We start from the raw sequence: 18,033 nt of genomic DNA, 5'->3' as shown, positions 1-18,033 counted from the left end.
AGTGGGGCCCTGTCAAAGGAGGGCACGGAATCAGGCAAGTAAACAAGATGTGGCTGAAGTTTTAATGGAACCATGGCACTGTAGGGGGTCAACTTGCTCATTGAACCACATCATAAGAGCTGTTCTGAAAAATGTGCTTTGCCTAAAATGTGGGAATAATCCACATCTCTGGTGGCTGGGCCCATACAAATCTGCATATTAGGCCAAAAATGCTCAAACTTTTCTTTTTAGGGAGAGCAGATAAAGAGGGTTGCATTTTCTTACTTTAAAATATTTTCTATTACGCTTTTAATGTACATCAACAGACATGAATATTTCATATGCAAAGAAAAGGAATTGAATATAAAATTGTGAACTTCTGATATATATATATACATATATTAAATATTTATATATTTTATTCATTCATTCATTTATATTTATAATTATTATATATATAATAATTTTATAATTATTTATATTATATATGTGTGTATAGAGAGAGAAAGTTGGATTTTCTTTTAAGCTTTATTACCCAAATAGTCCTAAAATATAATATTTCTACTCACCCTGCTTCTGCCCTAGAAAACTACTGCAAAAAAATTGTGGAAAGGCTGTTACAATCTGTTGCCCCTGGAAACATAACATTTTAGGCATAAAAAACTCATCAGCTTCGCTTCTCAGAGTTAATTCTCACGTCTTTCTCAGTTGGTATATTGTTAAGCTAAAAAAGGCACGATAGTTTATAGTCTATGAAGACAAAAAGGGACTTATTTGAGCCTAAAGGTTAATGACAAGATCACTCACTAATTTAGCTCATTAAGGCATAGTCATAAAAACACTGTAATTATAATTTTTTTATATCATATGTCCTGCTGTATTGAATATTTGTTCCATCTCACATTAGAGTAACTGGAAAAAATAAATTGTGTTGAGGGAGTGGCAAGGAGGAAAGAGATCTGACAGTGTAAGAGGAAGGAAGGAAGAAAGTATTGTCTGGGGCAGCTAAGTGATATAGTGAATAAAGCACTAGTTCTGAAGTCAGGAGGATCTGAGTCCAAATCCAGTCTCAGACACTTGACACTTATTACTGTGTGACCCTAGGTAAGTTATTAAACCATAACTGCCTTACCAAAAAAAGAAATTGAAATTTTATAAAACTATCAATTATTTTTTATTTTAGCTTTTTATTTTCAAAAAATATGCAGGGATAATTTTTCAACATTGACCTTTGCAAAACCTTGTGTTCCAATACCCCCCTTTCTCTCAACCCCTCCCATAGATGGCAAGTAATCCAATAAATGTTAAACATGGTAAAAATATATGTTAAATCCAATATATGTATACACATTTTTACAATTATCTTGCTGCACAAGAAAAATCAGATCAAAAAGGAAAAAAATGAGAAAATAAAATTCAAGCAAACAACAAAAAGAGTGAAAATGCTATGTTGTGATTCACCCTCAGTTCCCACAGTCTTGTCTCTGGGTGTAGATGGCTCTCACCATCACAAGTCTATTGGAACTAAGCCTTTATATAATCACTCCTCATTGGAGGAGTAAAGACAAAAAAAGTGGGCTGTGTGTGAAATATTTACATAAGTATGATGTGATCTGGGGTATTCCCAAAGTCTAAGCTATTCAAGTTTAAACCATACTAAGACTTTTGGGACACCCCATATAAAGTGAGCTGAGGTTGGCTAGGAAAACCCTCATTCTGAATGAAGGGTCTGGAGGGAAATCAAATATTAGAATTATTTTGCTAATCAATGCAGATTGTATCTACCACATGCAATTACATCATGAGAGATGCTAAGAGGGTTACCAAAGTTACGAATGTTCCCATGGAGCCTTCAGGATGGCAGGGAACCTAGAAAGACTTTCATGAGCTCATGCAGAATGAAAGGTACTTTAAATAAAGTAACAATAATAATATATGATCAGCTATAAATGACTTTGCTGTTCTCAGCAAAACAATGATCCAAGACAATTCTGAAAAACTTCTTTTGATGAAAAAATGCTACCATATCCAAGAACTGATTGTTTCTGAATACAGATTAAAACATACTCTTAAAATTTTTTTTCTTGAGATTTTTTTGGGGGGAATATGTTTTCTTTCACAACATGACTTTTATGGAAATGTTTTGCATAGCTCCACATGAGAGAGGTAGAGACGGGAGGAAGAGGAAGGGAGAGAATGTGGAACTCAAAGTTAAAAACAAAAATGTTTTTTAAAAAATGTTTTATTTGTAATAGAGGAAAAATAAAAAATATTAAATTGAATAAAAAATAGCAGGGAAGCAAGATACAAACACAAATAATATCAATAATACTTGAGAAATAATAGAAGTATTATATTAGGGTATAAAGAAGTAGAATCAGAAAAGGCTTAATAAAAAAATTAAGATGTCATTTAAGTTGAGCTTTTAGAAGGTGGATGGGAATTCATTAAGGGAAACAAGGAGATGGCAATAGAATAAGTGTAAGCCTGTAGTAATCCACTACTTTAACAGGCTCAAACCCACCCAGCTGGCTCCACAGGCCATCACCATATCATCCACTCTGACATCACAACATACCTCATTCTCCCACCCCAGTTTACTACCTCTTACATTGGGCAGAGAGATCAAGTCAATCATATCATTCCTTTTTGGAAAGGATTTTCTTAACTTTCCAATGACTATCCACTATTCCTGGGGCTCCCCAGAGTAAAACCTTCCCTTTCCACTCTTTTCCTATATATGTTCTCTTCTGCTTTCAGACTGTATACTCAGCCCACTCTTGACAGAGAGGTGATGGATTAAAAATCAAGAATGGACCACCCAGTTTTGGATAAGGCTAATATGAAATATATTTTGGTTGGCCGTGCAGATTCGTTACATGAGGGTTAGTTTATTTTTTTTCCTTTTGGGGGCAGTGGGGAGATGGGAGGGAGAAAAAAATAAATGATTGATAATGGAAAAAAAATGAAAGAAAATAAACTCTCTGAGGGCAAAACTGTCAAACATAACAGGGATATCAGGAGGAGAGGCAGATTTGGGGCTGGAGGAGACATAATTAACTCAGTTTTGGACATGTTTATGATGGATTCTACAGAACTAGGCTTAGCCTTACTTATAGTCAATGTCCCTTTTTTAGAGGGAAGAAGACCGAGTGAGCTGAAAGAATTCTTTCTGAAATGTTCATGAAAACATACCTTATGAAGACCTAAACTTCACAGAGGGGAGCTAATTTATCTAGATTTTTCAACACCATATCAATGACTCCTTTGGGACTAAGACAGTGGGTGGAATTGGCAGCAAGATACTTGCAGGGGTCCATTTGTATACAAAAAAGGGTATTCAGGTACTATGAGTCCTGGGGGTGAGACCAAACCAAAGGTTTCAGAATAAACCTGGAGCCTGGACAACGTTGGGCATCTGAGTAGAAGGACAGACACCTCCAAGCCAGGAAGAGCATGAAGGCTGCTTGGTTAGTGTCAGGTCTGATTCAGGATGGAGGGCACAGTCAGGAACAAAGTCCAAGGATACAGGCATAAAATAAGCCTTGGAGCTCACAATTCTGGCTGATTACAGGGATCACAGGGACAAGGGTAGGGATATGACTTGTGATTTCACATGTAGAGGAAACTCTCAGATGAAGAAACTCTTTACCAATTCAGTTTAGCACTTCCTTGGCAATTTAGTCTTTGCCCGCTGCTTAGATTAGTTTTCAAATGCACTGCCCTCTCCCAAGTGGGCCCAAACCAGATTAAAATGCAATTGGGAAATATTTAGCAAAATAATTTAAAATACAATAAAATATAATATTTAAAGTTAATATGTGGTCAGAAGGGATCCTTATGTACAGATTAGAACCTATTTCTAACACCAGATTGGGAAAATTGGGCCAATGTTTGTTAGAGATGGGACTGGAATACAGATTTTTCTGGTTCTATTCTCTGTGTGAAACTGCCTAAAACACAGCTTTAGCAATATAAGGGGTCCCCAGTGGCCATTTAGCCCATGCTCCTCTTTTAAAAACGAATCCCAGATTATATATCATGAGAAGTGGGATTTGAACCAAAAGTCTCTGCCTCCAGAGGCACTCATTGTGCCAAGGAAATGGATACAGCTATAATCAAGGTAAAGCTTGGGATGAGCTTCTCCCGGAGCCTGAATAAGTGGGAAGGTCCACGTGACATAAATGTAGGGTTGCCTACATGAGACACTTTGTGCTCCCCCATGTTGGTGTGGGGAGAGATAAGGACTAGTCAGGCCTGTGGCTCTGCAGAGCGAGGCGGGATCTTGCAAGAGCAGGTAATGGTAGCTGAGAGGCAGGGAAACCCCTATAGTGACAACAAAAATCAATCAAGAAAAAAATGACAAAGTACATACAGCCCTTCTTGGGCAGGAGGCTTTTCTACAGACTTTTAAGTTTTATAAAACACTTTCCTCACAACAACCCTGTGAGGTAGGTAGAGCAAGATTTAAAGACGGCAAAACCGAAGCCTTGGGGTCGCAAAGCAAGGGTCGGAACTGATGTCTCCCAGTTGCAAGTCCAGCACTTGTGGATGGCACCATATTGCCTTGGAACATCAGAGATTTTTTTTCTTTTTGAGGTACCACCCAGCTGTACACCTCAATGCATTCAACAGGTCAGGTCTTTACTTCACTCTGGCAAAAGAGAGAGAGTCAGGGCAGCTGACATTGTCCACTCTCTGGATCAGGGGAACAGATTCTACCTGAGTCAACAATATGACTGACCTTTCCTCTTGAAGAGAAAGATGAGCTAATAAATAGGAAAACAACTGGTCAATGTTCTGCTGCTTCCACTGGTGAGAGAAGGCAACCCTGAAGACCACAGGTTGGGCTGGAGCCCAATGCCTCTGATTTCAATTCTTTCAATTCAATTTAATTCCAGTTCACTTCAACTGAATTCAAACCAACTTAATCCAACAAACATTTGTTAAAAGCACCTACAGTATGTCCAAGGCACTGTGGTGGATGCTAAGATACAAAGAAAATAATAAGACATTTCTTGCCCACTGGGAGCTCACAATCTATCCGGAAGAATAAAAACACGGTGAATTGAAGAGAGAGAGAACCCTGATAACTCAAGGATCAAAGAAAGTTTCTAGTAATTATATTCCATCCTTTCCCAACTAGCCCATTTCCTGTTACTTCTACCTCTACTCAAATAAAAGTTTAATCACCACCTTCTAATTTGGTGATTCATAATTTTGAAGCAGGAACAATTAAAAGAGTATAATGACAAACATCTCATGGGCAGTTAAAATGCCTGTTTTGAATGGAGAACTGGAGGTTCTTTTCTAATATTTCAATGTTAAATTAAATAAACCAAAAATGTTTTAATATTGTTAAAAATAATTAAAATAAAATCAACATTAAAAGTACAAAAAATGTTTTAGCACTGTGAAAATTAAAAATTTAATTCATTAAGCTAAAATCCATGTTAAAAATGACCAAAAGCATCATGAATAGATATTGATGAGCTGCGATCCACTTTATTAGAGGGATTACCCACATTTTTGAGATCACAGATTAATTTGAATTTAAGTAATAATACTGATAATAACTGACATTCAAAGAGTGCCTTAAAGTTTGCAAAGCATTTTATAATACATCTAGGAGTGATACAGTAGATAAAGTGCTAAACCTGGAGTCAGGTAGACCTGAGTTTAAATCTGAGCCTAGACACTTATGAGCTATATGACCCTGGGCAAGTCATTTAACTATTTGCCTCAGTTTCCTCATCTGTAAAATGAGGATAATATTAGCACCCACTCCTTCTTAGGAGTATTGTGAGGATACAATGAGATAAAGTTTGTAAAGTACTTAGTACAATGTCTGGCACAGAGTAGGCACTGTATAAATGTTAGTTATTATTATTACTACAATGTTTATTAATTAAGGAAATTGTTTAGAAGAAGGGCAGTCTTTTTTTTCTTTTTTCAATAAATAAAAGAGAAAGATTTTTAAAACCAAAAGTTTTTTTCTTATCAAAATCTAAACCATTTTGATTAATTCAGGAATTCAGCATTTCCCAGTAGCTTCATGTTATAGGCAATGTACATGAGAACTTCTCATATCTTCCAAGGGATACCTCTTAAGCTACAGATAGACAAATGAATACTAAATCAAAGAAAAGAACTCTCATCCTTACATCCTAAGAGCTTGAAAGAACTTTTGAAATCTAATCTACTCTTCTTCCTTTAAAAAAGAGCAATCTACCTCTTCTCTACTACATTTTTTCAGGATATCAAAAGGAAGAAAGGGGCTTGGAAGAAAATGTCTTCATAGAGGATAAAACATAGCCACACTTGTTTCGAAGTTTCAAAGAAAAAAAATTTATTTACAATAGAGAATTTTATTTGAAACATGCATTTTTCTTTTTCTTTTCTTTTTTTTAAACAAATCAGCAAATGCGGATCAAGTTTACACTCCTTAAGGCAAGAGTCCCCATGCAAAGTTATACGTGTTCATATTAAATCCAAAAGACACCCAACATGGGAACTCATGTACAAAGGGATAAGCTAGGATCAGCAATTTGTCATTTATTAGAGAATTTGACAATCTCCCTGATACAGGAACTCTGAGATCAACTTGCTATGAATTATACTATGAAAATGCAAACAATAGCAAGAACTTCTGATAGTCTTCTGAGAACTGCATACAATTAAATCAACCTTATTTAGAAAGAAAATACAGTAGTGCATACGAAAAAGTGAAAATATAACCTGTCCACATAAAGGTATGGACATCAGTGTGCCAATGGTCATATTGCACTCAATAGTGTAGTCCAAAAATTTGGTTCAAAGTTAGCTTTTTCCCATTTTGGCAATCAGTTCATCACAAATCTTGGTAAGTTCTTCTATTTCTTTATTCTGAAAGTAAAGGAAAAAGACTATTAATATTAGTAAAACATTTCTCTTAAAATATTCCTCATCCACTATGTTCTGCTGATCCCTAGAATTACTTGTTTGATATATATATATATATATATATATATATATATATAAAATACATATATATGTATATCTGTATATGGAATGTAAGGGAGGAGTTAATTCATGCTGGCAAGAATTTCTGAGAAATATCAGAAAATAAAGCAGTAAGAGATTCCATGTAGACTGCTGCATAACACTATTTCTGCTGGATCCAGACATGAGAAAATACAACAAATTATGATTGCTGAATTGAGATTCTAAACTACATTGTAGATAATGTGATTGTAGAAGGAAACTAAAATGGCATTTGGATCTTTCTAAGTCCTTAGTTTGCTAGTTTTTTTCCTAAGCAAAAAGTATACACTAATTACTGACAGAAACGTCAACAGCCCCCCCCAGCCAGAATAATCCTATGTTTTCATGAACCAAAAAATATGAGAAACTTCCTCTTCTTTCTATATTGAAAGGGGAAAAAAACCAACTCTGGCTAAGCTTTCTAGACAACATTATAAATTAAAAATCAGTTGTCATCCAAAGGTCAATTAAATGCAAATCTTCCCACAAACAATTTGTCTAAGTAACTGGATTATAATCGATCTCAGTGGGAGGCACCCAGTTCAACCATAAGGGACAACTTTGATTATTTGGAAACATTTCGGAGCAAGATGTGCCTTGCACCAGAGGGATTACTGATACGATAATCTGCATTAATAGTTGGCCATGTCACTTTAATAAATCACATATATTATCTATCTCAACATCTTTAGAAAATATCAAAGATTCTCTTCTCCCTCGCCCCCTCTACTTTCCAAGTAGAAACGAATCATTCTACATATTCCCAAGTATTTGATTAACCAGATAAAATTGAATAAGACTCCAGGAGACATCTTGCTGTTAAAACTTAACCATTCTGGAGCTTTTCCTCTTATATTCCAGTGCCTGATGTTAGCATGGAGTTGATGATGGACGGAATTCAGAGGTGCATATAATGAGAAAGTTGGCCAAAAGGTGCTTTTTTCTCCCACAGGAATTCCATCTTCTCCATCTGGAAGATGAATTACTGATGTATGGATGAGTTATGATCTACACTAGCTGAAGCAGCAGCAGCTAGGTAGTGGAGTGTTTAAAGCACTGAGCCTGCAGTCAGGAAGATCAAAGTTCAAATTCATCCTCAGACAATTACTAGATATGTGATCCTGGCCAAATCACTTTGTCCCTGTCTGCCCCAGTCTCATCAATTGTATATCAGCTGTACAAGTGGGATAACAATAGCATCTCCCTTGCAGAACTGTTGTAAGGATCAAATGAGATATTTGTAAACCCCTCAGCACAGTGCCTGGTACATAGTAGGCATTTAATACATGTTTATTCTCTTCTCTTTTTCATCAATAATATCAGTGATAATCATCTCATTGAATTATGAATAGAGCAAAGACCCCCAGAACAAGGGTTTTTCCATTATATCATAAAAGTTAAATAATATTTGGTCGTTGTCAAGTGATCACAGTTCCTTGTCTTGGTTCACCCCCATTCTTTCACAGAATAACTGAATTTATGCCTTTAATTTCACTGGGATTTCTTGCATTCATTTCGAAGCTTAATTTTTGTTTATGTCACGGATCTCTTTGGTAGTCTAGTAAAAAATAAGAATCCCTACTCAGAAAAATGTTTTCAAATAAATAAAGTACATAAAATTACAAAGGAAACTTGCATATTGAAGTATATACATACACACACATATATGTATATATTTATACATACACATACATACACCCACACACGTGTGGGTGTATGTATGTGTAAACCAGTTCACCAACCCCAGCTTAGGCTCTTTTGTCCTAAAGAGAATAAGAGACTGAGACTTTTGAAATTAATATTTTCTGGTTATCTTACAAAGGCAACTTTGGAAAACCTTGGGAGAAATGCTAGAATGCTGATGTCTTCAAGCACAGAATTCAGATTAATGCCACCCAGATAAGTAGGCCCTTTCTCTCTAAGGCCAGCTGGAAAAATAAAGGCTTTTGGGAAGTTCCTTGGGTGTCCCCATACTGGAAAAGTATATCATGATATAATGGAATTCTGGATTGAGAATCTGAAGAACCAGATTCAATATCTGTGTGGCACTGGCAAAGTCATTTAATTTAATTGGACCTGTTTCTTCATGTGCAAAATGAGAGCATTAGAGTGGACCAGAGGTCTTAACTCTTTTTGTGCCATGGACCCTTTTGCCTGTCTGTGAAGCTAATGGACCCCTGCTCAGAATGCAGCTTTTAAGTAACTAAAGAAAATGCTAAACCTCAGTTACAAGTTAGTTCGAAAGAGGAGGAAGATGTAATTTTTTTTCCTCATTGTATTCAGATATAACCTGAAATCTATCTGTGAATCCCAGATTAAGAACTCCTATATGACATAATTTGGTAAGGATTATAAGATCATAGCAGGCAGCTAGATGGCACAATGGGATAGAATGACAGGCCTGGAGTCTGAAGGATCTGATGTCAAATATGAATTTAAGTAGTTACTAGTTGTACGACCCTGGGCAAGTCACTTAATTCTGTGTGCCTCAGTTTCCTCATCTGTACAATGACCAGAAGAAGGAAATGGCAAATCCTTTCAGCATTTTTGCCAAGGAAACCCAAAACAGGTTCACAAAGACACAACTTTTAAAAAAGAGATTGCTCGAACCTAGATTTTAAGTTGGCAAAGGACCTTAGAGGTTCCTTGAGTAGAACCCCTTCATTTTAGATGAAGCCGGGGAGGCTCAGAGAGGCTAATTCCTCGCTCAGTTTGCACAGCTGATCAGAGCCCACAGCAGGATTTCCTGCCTCCCTCCCCCATATCCAGGGCCTGCCTTACACCCCTTTCCCGCTCTGGGGCCTCTGAGCAGGAACACTCCACAGACTCTCAGGCCAGTGCCCTGAGAACGCGTGTCAGGCTGGGGCTGGGAGGAGGCCCTCCGCCACCGGCATCAGGCAGAGGAAGCTCCTCTGGCTGACTTCTCCAAGGACAGATGCTCACACGGTAAATTCCTGACAGGAGCCACAGTGATCTGCCCTGAAGAAGGAAAGCTCCGCCGTACACCAGGCACCGGGGACCTGAGTTCTGACCCCACTGAGTCAATACATCTCAGGGTCTCACGGCACATGCAGAGCTGGGGATGAAAAGTCACGCGAGAGAGTGACGAGCTGGCGGTCAGACTTAGCCCCTCTGAACTCAGATCCAAAATAAGTCACTAAGCCCTTTACATTTCATTTCCCCTCTTAGAGGATGAGCATTAAATTGAGGGATTTTTAAATGCCATTTCAGCTTATTAGGCAGTGACTAAGGTTGTTGGTTGAATTTATGCTTTCTGGGCTGAAAGACTACCCCAGGGGCCTTTTTAATCTTCACGTTCACTGTTATTACAATGAAAAGCCATTATTCCTCTAGTGGTTTTGACATTCTCTGCTCAAGGGTAGAGTTGAGGCTACTAGAGAATTAAAGAGTCTCATGAAATCAGGAAACTTACTGCCAAAAGAGACGTTGGGAAGACAATGAAGTTACTTAATAAATTACCTTTTGTTCCAGTGTTCTTTCTAGAGCATCTACTTTCAACTGCTCTTTCCGAAGGCTGGCCTGATAGGCTGCTTGTTCCTGCTGAGCTTTTCCTCGGACTTGGGCAATCTCAGCATTAGCTCTGGAGAAATATATTGTGTACAGATGAATATTATGCTTTAAAGAAACTTGCCTTTCTACGATTCAATTCAATCCTATATTATATTATGTTTATTATATGATATCACCAAGAGGCACAGAATATAGTGAATTAAAAGGAATTAAGAGCTTGAATTCAGGAGACCCTGGACAAGCCAATAAACCTGTAATGCTATAATCATATAAATAAAGGATTCTGGGAAATTTCCTGGGGTGTCCCCACACTGGAAAAGTATATCATGATATAAAGGAATTCTGAATTGAGAGTCTGAAGGTTCAGTATTGGCAAAGTCATTTAGTTTAATTGGACCTGTTTCTTCAACTGTAAAGTGAGAGTGTTAAATTAGACCATAGCCTTTTTTTTTTTTTTTTTTTTTTTTTTTTGTTCCATGGATCCTTCTGTCCATTTGGTAAAGCCGATGGATCCTGCTCAGAATCCAGCTTTTAAATAACTAAAGAAAATGTTAAACTTCAATTACAAATTAGCAAAAAGAAAGATGCAAAACTCATAAGGATCTTCTGTACTAACTACTTTAAATTGCAGGGAACGATAATTAAAGAATTCTAGCCACCTCCTAACAAAGCCCCTCTGTAAAGAGATAGGTAGAATTCTTCAGTGGTTTTTCTCTGCCCTATTGATCAACTTTTTCTTTATTTAAATTTTTTTCATTTCATTTTTGTTTTTAGTTCTACATTCTCTTCCTATTTCCATCCTTCTCTCTCATTAAGAAGGCAAGAAATAGGATATCCATTATTATATATACAGTTGAGCAGAGTTTTTAATTCTTTCCAAATTGTTCATTTTTATAATGTTGTTATTGTGTAAATTGATCTCTTGCTTCTTCTGCTCATTTAATTCTGTATCAGTTCATAGTAACCTCCCTAGGTGTCTCTGAAAACATCCAACTTTAGATGCATTGGCTACCTGGTCCTAAACAGATTCTTATTCATAATAATCAAAGCATCACGTTGTTGGTGGAATTGTGAATACATCTAGCCATTCTGGAGAGCGATTTGGACCTATGCCCAAAAAGCTATCAAACTGTGAATATCCTTTGATACAGCAGTGTTACTACTGGGCTTATATCCCAAAGAGATCTTAAAGAAGGGAAAGGGACCTGTATGTGCACGAATGTTTGTGGCAGCCCTTTTTGTAGTGGCCAGAAACGGGAAACCGAGTGGATGCCCATCAGTTGGAGAATGGCTGAATAAATTGTAGTATATGAATATTATGGAATATTATTGTTCGGTAAGAAATGACCAGCAGGATGATTTCAGAAAGGCCTGGAGAGACTTACATGAACTGATGCTGAATGAAACGAGGAGGGCCAGGAAGGAGATCATTATATACTTCAACAACAATACTATATGAAGATCAATTCTGATGGAAGTGGCCCTCTCCAGCAATGAGATGAACCAAATTAGTTCCAATAGAGCAGTAATGAACAACCAGCTACACCTAGTGAAAGAACCCTGGGAGATGACCATGAACCATCCCTCTATTTTTGTCCGCCTGCATTTTTGATTTCCTTCACAAGTTAATTGTACACTATTTCAAAGTTGGACTCTTTTTGTACAGCAAAATAACTGTATGGACATATATAGTTATATATATATATTTAACATATACTTTAACACATATAACATGTGCAACCTGCCATCTGGGGGAGGGGGTGGGGGGGAAGAAGGGGAAAAATTGGAACAAAAGGTTTTGCGATTGTCAATGCTGAAAAATTACCCATGCATATATCTTGTAAATAAAAAGCTATAATAAAAAAATTAATCAAGGCATCATAACAGAAGACAAGACATTAAGGGACAAAATGACATTGAGATAATTTCTATATTCCAAAAGTCTACAACCCCCATCTTTTCTGAATATTCTGCTTTTAAAAGGGGATAAGATAATTTCTTGAGTGATTTTTAAGTATATTTGGGGTCTGGGAAGATCTCCACTCTACTTCTGGTATTTTCTTATAATTCTGAAAGCTTCATGGGTTTGTCCCTCATAATACGCCCTGACAACTACTTTGACAAAGTAACATTTCTTTTCTTAATGCCAATAATTATCATAGCAAATAATGACCCTAAAGCTCATTATTTTCAAAAATCCTAGATATTTTTGAGAGACAATCTGAGTAACTGAGTTAAGAAGAAAACCTGCTTTTTGTTCAGTAGGAAAATCACTTTCCTTTCAGAACCAATATTTATTAGTTGGTTTTCTGGGTGGTTATCCCTCCTTTCTCATCTCCCAAATCAAATGCATGGACCAGAGAGATTAATATTACAAACTAAGAAAGGTGTCTGTGAAAGGTTTAAACTTCATAGAGTAAGATAAATATTTCCATGGATTTTCTTTTAATATATTTCGCTAATTTGTTCTCTCTCTCTCTATATATATATATATAAATTGGAGAGAATCTCTGAGGAAAGGTTTAAAGATTAACATGAAGAAATTTGTGACTATAGCTCAAATTTGAAGGAAGTCAGGGAAGCTCAGAGGTGGAGATGAAAAGGGAGAATGTTCTAGGTCTGGGAGATAGACCATCAAAATACTGAGATTCAGGACTTGGAACTTCTTGTGGAAGAGCAGCAAGGAGGCCAGTATCACAAGGAAGAAGGGATAAGAGGAATGGAAAGGTTGTAAAAGGCTTTGAAGCCAAACAGAGAATTTATATTTGATATATATTTCAGTGATAGGGAGTCACTGAAGATGATTAAATTGGAAAATGAGATGGTCAGACTTATGTTTTAGGAAGATCTATATGACAACTAAATGGAAGAGATTGCAGTGGGAAGACTTGAAACAGGGAGACCCACCAGTAGGCTACTGTAATCACCTAGGTGAAGAGGATCTGTGCACCAGGATGGTGAGAGTGTCAGGAGAGAGAAAGGGACATACTTAAGAGACAGTTCATAAAGAAAGCACATGTATTTGTGACTCAGTTACCTTTCATTGAAACTGGTTTCACTAAAATCCACAATTGCATTAGGTTTGTGGTCTCAATATAAAAATAACCCTATTGGGTCAGATATGTTCCATGCAGTTTAACTGTGTCATAAAGGGAGTCAAAACCTTTCTTCCCTCCTTCAGTTAATTGTTTGCTCTACATGACTGTGTATAAGTGTTTTTAAAAAAATATTTACATTGTATATTTTAATAGGACAACAGTACTATATTTATCCAGCCATTTTCTGGTGACTGAATATGTAATTTGTTTGTAATTTCTCATTATTAAAAGTAAAGGGGGGCGGAACAAGAGAGATACAAAGAGAGAAATAAAAAGAAACAGAGGAAAAGACACACACACAGAGAAAGAGAGACAGAGACAGAGAGATAGAGACAGAGATGGATCAAGAGAACAAACAATAGGACCTGGCCACTGATTGGACATAGGGAGGTAAGAGAGTGAAGAATGAAGGATAACATGCTGAAAAGAAATTTACCTGTCCAGTTTTTCCTCTGCATGTACTTTGAGTGCCTGGTACCTCTGTTCCTCTTTTTTCACACGGGATAGATACTCCTGAGCACATTTCTTTAGCACTTCTTCATTCTAACATAAGGAAGAAAAATGATATCAGATCCCAAAGGTAGAAAGAGCTCCACAAGCATGAAGAGTAACTTGGAGATCTCACTCCCCCCAGCAGAAATAAAACCACTTGACTCCACAGTTCTGTGGCTAATTTTAACCCACATTTGACTGTTTTTTCTAGTAACTCATTATTTTTCCCAACACGATCATTTCTAACACTTTTCACTTCAATCTTTTCTGCACACAGTCCCCAATAGCCAATTCGGAACTAGGTATACATAGTTAAAGATTTGCAAATGTTTTAAGTACATTGTCTCATTGGAGTCTCATGCAGTCCTGTGAGAAAGTTACTATCAGTATTTGTATCCCTTATTTCATTTGAGAGAAACAGAGGCTCCCACACAACTAGCGAGTGTTGGGGACAGAATTTAAACCAAGACTTCTCCTGACTGAAGACAGAACATCAGCTCAGGACACAAAAGGCAGTGTGGCAGAGTGGACAGAGTTGCACTTAAAGTCAGAAGACCTGGTTTCAATTCTCGCCTAAGATGCATAACAACTACATAGTCTTAGGTGAGGTCAAATGAAAGGTCTCTAAATCTATGACCCTACATTCTGTGAGCATATTCTTTTTTTTTTTCCATTTATACTATGATCATGACACTGGTTCTATTTGCTGTTTTTTCCCCTGAGGCAACTGGGGTTAAGTGACTTGCCCAGGGTCACACAGCTAGGAAGTGTTAAGTGTCTGAGGCCATATTGGAACTCAGGTCCTCCTAACTTCAGGGCAGGGGCTCTATCCACCGTATCACCTAGCTTCAATTCCCCATGTCCACTAGAAAATGAGACTGAGGTAAGGAGAACTCAGCATCTGTTCACTGAACAAATAATGTTAAGTGCTACCAGGACCAGTTCCTGAAACATACCTTACGGAACCCCTCCAGGACCTCTTTCATTTTTTCATATCTCCGAAAAAGATCGGCCAAAGATTTTTCCACCGAGTTGAGGTCAGCCAAGGCTTGTTCCTTCTCCACAATCAGCTGCTGGACAGTATGATGGGAGACCGACTTTTCTCTCTGTTCATCCTCTGGTTCAAAAATAGAAATAGCCAAAGAATTGAGCTTATGGCTTATGCATTGCCTCACTCACAGTCTTGCTGCATGTAACTGAGCCTAATGAGCAATACGCTGTTACTGTACACTTTGAGACAGAGTGACTTTCTAAAAGCTACCTGCATTCTCCCTTTGAAATGGAAAAATAAAGGAACGCTGTCCAACTGAATACTGGGCCTGATGTGAAGTGGAAACTTGGTAACTTTTTAAAGATCAAGTTTAAGTACATATTGAGCACTTAGGATAAGCATTATGGGAGACAGTAAGGTTAGGTAAGTCAGTCTGCTGTGACAGAGCTATCAATCTAAAACAAGAGGTTCAGACATACACAAAGAACCATCCTAAGATGATACAAGATACATCTGTAAAGAACTGTTTATCATGTGCTTCTTAAAAAGGGAGTGATTGCCTGGGGAGGATCAGGAAAGGCTTCATGGATGAGATGGTATTTGAAAGTTCAGCTTTAAAGAATGGATAGGATTTAGCAGAGAGGGGAATTCTATGCATAGAGAACAACATAAGCAAAGGCACAGAAGTTATATAACAGAGACTTGTGACATAGTCTGGTCTGGTAGATAAGTCAAAGGGTAGTAGGAAGTAAGTATGAACAGATAGGGAGTTGACAGTTTGAAGAAAGCCTCTAATATCAAGAAAAAAGGAAAGCAACAGCGAGCCACTGAAGATCATGGGTAAGGAAGATCAATCTGGCAACAATATGAAGGATGGGTTAAAGAGGAAAGAAGAGAGGGCAACAAGGATGGTGAAGACTTTTGAATTGATGATATCATTAGAATTGGTTATGAAAGCTGGTTGAACATTGAGATTATTTTCTCTGGAAAGGTCAAAAGACTCAGTGGGAATGTGAAGAGCTACCCTATTAAATTTAAAGAAAGATTAAATTTGTTTTCCTTAATAGAGGCCAGATGATCATTTGTGGCTATACTATAAGATAGGAGGTTTTTATATATGGGTCGAATTATATAGCTGATGATACTCCTTTTAATTCTAAAAATCTGATTTTCTTGGAACTCAAGATGTAGAGCTGACAAAAATGGATAATTTATGAAACATATTGGAAATTGGGCATATTTCAAAAGCCAAAATTAACATCAAGTGTTAAAGACAAATGGCTAGATAAATGATATCATCATCATGATCATCATCATAGGGATGTTGATATAGCAATCAATTTTTAGTAGGAGGGAGAAGATAATAAGATTGGTTTACAACAGGTTAAATCCGAAGGGCTAGTTTAACATTTATGTGAAAAGGTATTGATTCAATTATCTGAACTTGGGAGAAAGGTTGGTACTAGAAATATGATTTTTGAAGTTGAGGTTGCCACCAGAATAGAGAGGTAGAATAATATATATATATATATATATATATATATATACACATACATATATATGTATACATGTGTATATGACATATAAGATCAGTTGAAAGAAGTTGGATACTTAAAGAAGAAAAGATTCAAGGAAAAAATAGTAGCTGTTTTCAAATTTTTAAAGGCTATCAGTTACAAGATAGATTAGAATTTTTTCTGCTCAGCCTCAGAGACTAAAACTAGTTTCAGAGAAAGAGCATATTAGGCTCAAGGTGAAGAAAAGCCTCTTAACCACTAGAGTTATAAAAAATGAACATTAGACATCTTCAAGGGGAGACTAGAGATAATCATTTGTTGTTCTTGGTCAGGGAGAAATTCAACTAGATGCCTTCTAAAGGCTCTGAATCTATTAAAACCTTACTACATTTTAGGCTAACACCCAGCCCTTGGATCATAGTCCCATTATGCTGTATTGTGCAGGTAGTTCTATCACCACCTAGATGAAAAGGAAATAAATGAGGAGGGAGAAGAAATTGTGTGCTCTTTCCAGAATCAGAACCCCTAAAGAAGCCATAAGCTTTGGGCTATTTGTGATAAACTAAGACATGGTTTCCTTGGAATAGTGCTCTAAAATAAGATTGACTCTTGGCCTAGATGTGAGAGATTGCTTCAGATGAAGGAAACCAGCAGAGATGATCTTGGATAAATTCATCTGTCTTTGGTCCTTCCATGCCAACAAGCTTTTATGTTCCTTTCAACCACTGCTTCCTGGGATTGTTTTTAGAGTAGAGTCTAATCAGGAAATTACACTTGTCTTTTTAATCAGGACTAAAGCCCCTTAAACTCATATCATTTTATAACTGTTAAATTGAAATTCTGCTGTGTCCTTTCCTCTTGGGAATATTTTTTTTTTCACAGAATTTTTATTTCTTGAGTTAGTCTTTTCTTTGACAAAATGACTCAATAGAAGGGAGAAAGCAGGAGAAAGCAGCTATATGTGAAATTGTCCACTGGGGGCTCCATTGTGAAAACTGCCACATCCCTAAAGTCCCAGGTCAAACTAGGTATTGAGGTACATTAAGTAAAGTCAAAACTTGGCTGCAGTGGAAAGATCCATAAAGCCCTGGTTGGGACCAGAAAGAGTTACAGAGGTGGTAATTAGTTTTGCTTTAAACTAGATTCAAGGGCTGATGTCAAGATGTCTTTTTTTTTTTTTTTTGCTATGAATTAGAAAGGCATTTGATGATGTTTTAAATTCCCACATTTATAGAAACCCAGTCCCCTATTTGGTACAATTCATTTTTCTACATTCAGGAGATACTGGAGCTTGTTTGAATCTTGGAATTCTGCACAATTATTTTTTCTGTTTAAGAAGTGAAGACAATGTCTTTTGCAGTGGAAAGATGAACAGGCTGAAGGCCAGGATACCTGACTTTTC

General features: G+C 37.0%; 1 protein-coding gene across 13 annotated transcripts in view; it reads right to left on the bottom strand.

Annotated features, from left to right (window-relative positions):
* Positions 1–6,331: 6,331 nt before the first annotated feature.
* Positions 6,332–18,033, bottom strand: part of TACC2 (transforming acidic coiled-coil containing protein 2) — a 314,467-nt gene continuing 302,765 nt past the window's right edge. For all 13 annotated transcript variants that reach the window (XM_031955975.1, XM_031955979.1, XM_031955974.1 and 10 more), the window contains 4 exons: positions 15,080–15,240; positions 14,068–14,174; positions 10,483–10,603; positions 6,332–6,864 (listed from right to left, as the gene is read on the bottom strand). In XM_031955975.1, coding sequence (XP_031811835.1) covers positions 6,799–6,864; positions 10,483–10,603; positions 14,068–14,174; positions 15,080–15,240 — 455 coding nt within the window. In that variant the 3' untranslated portion in view covers positions 6,332–6,798. The remainder of the gene's footprint in view (positions 6,865–10,482; positions 10,604–14,067; positions 14,175–15,079; positions 15,241–18,033) is intronic.

Source organism: Sarcophilus harrisii, chromosome 2 (genome assembly GCF_902635505.1).
Source record: "Sarcophilus harrisii chromosome 2, mSarHar1.11, whole genome shotgun sequence".
NCBI classification, from domain to species: Eukaryota; Metazoa; Chordata; class Mammalia; order Dasyuromorphia; family Dasyuridae; genus Sarcophilus; species Sarcophilus harrisii.
The sequence above is the reverse complement of the archived record's forward strand: the minus strand, read 5'-3'. Positions and strand labels throughout refer to the sequence as shown.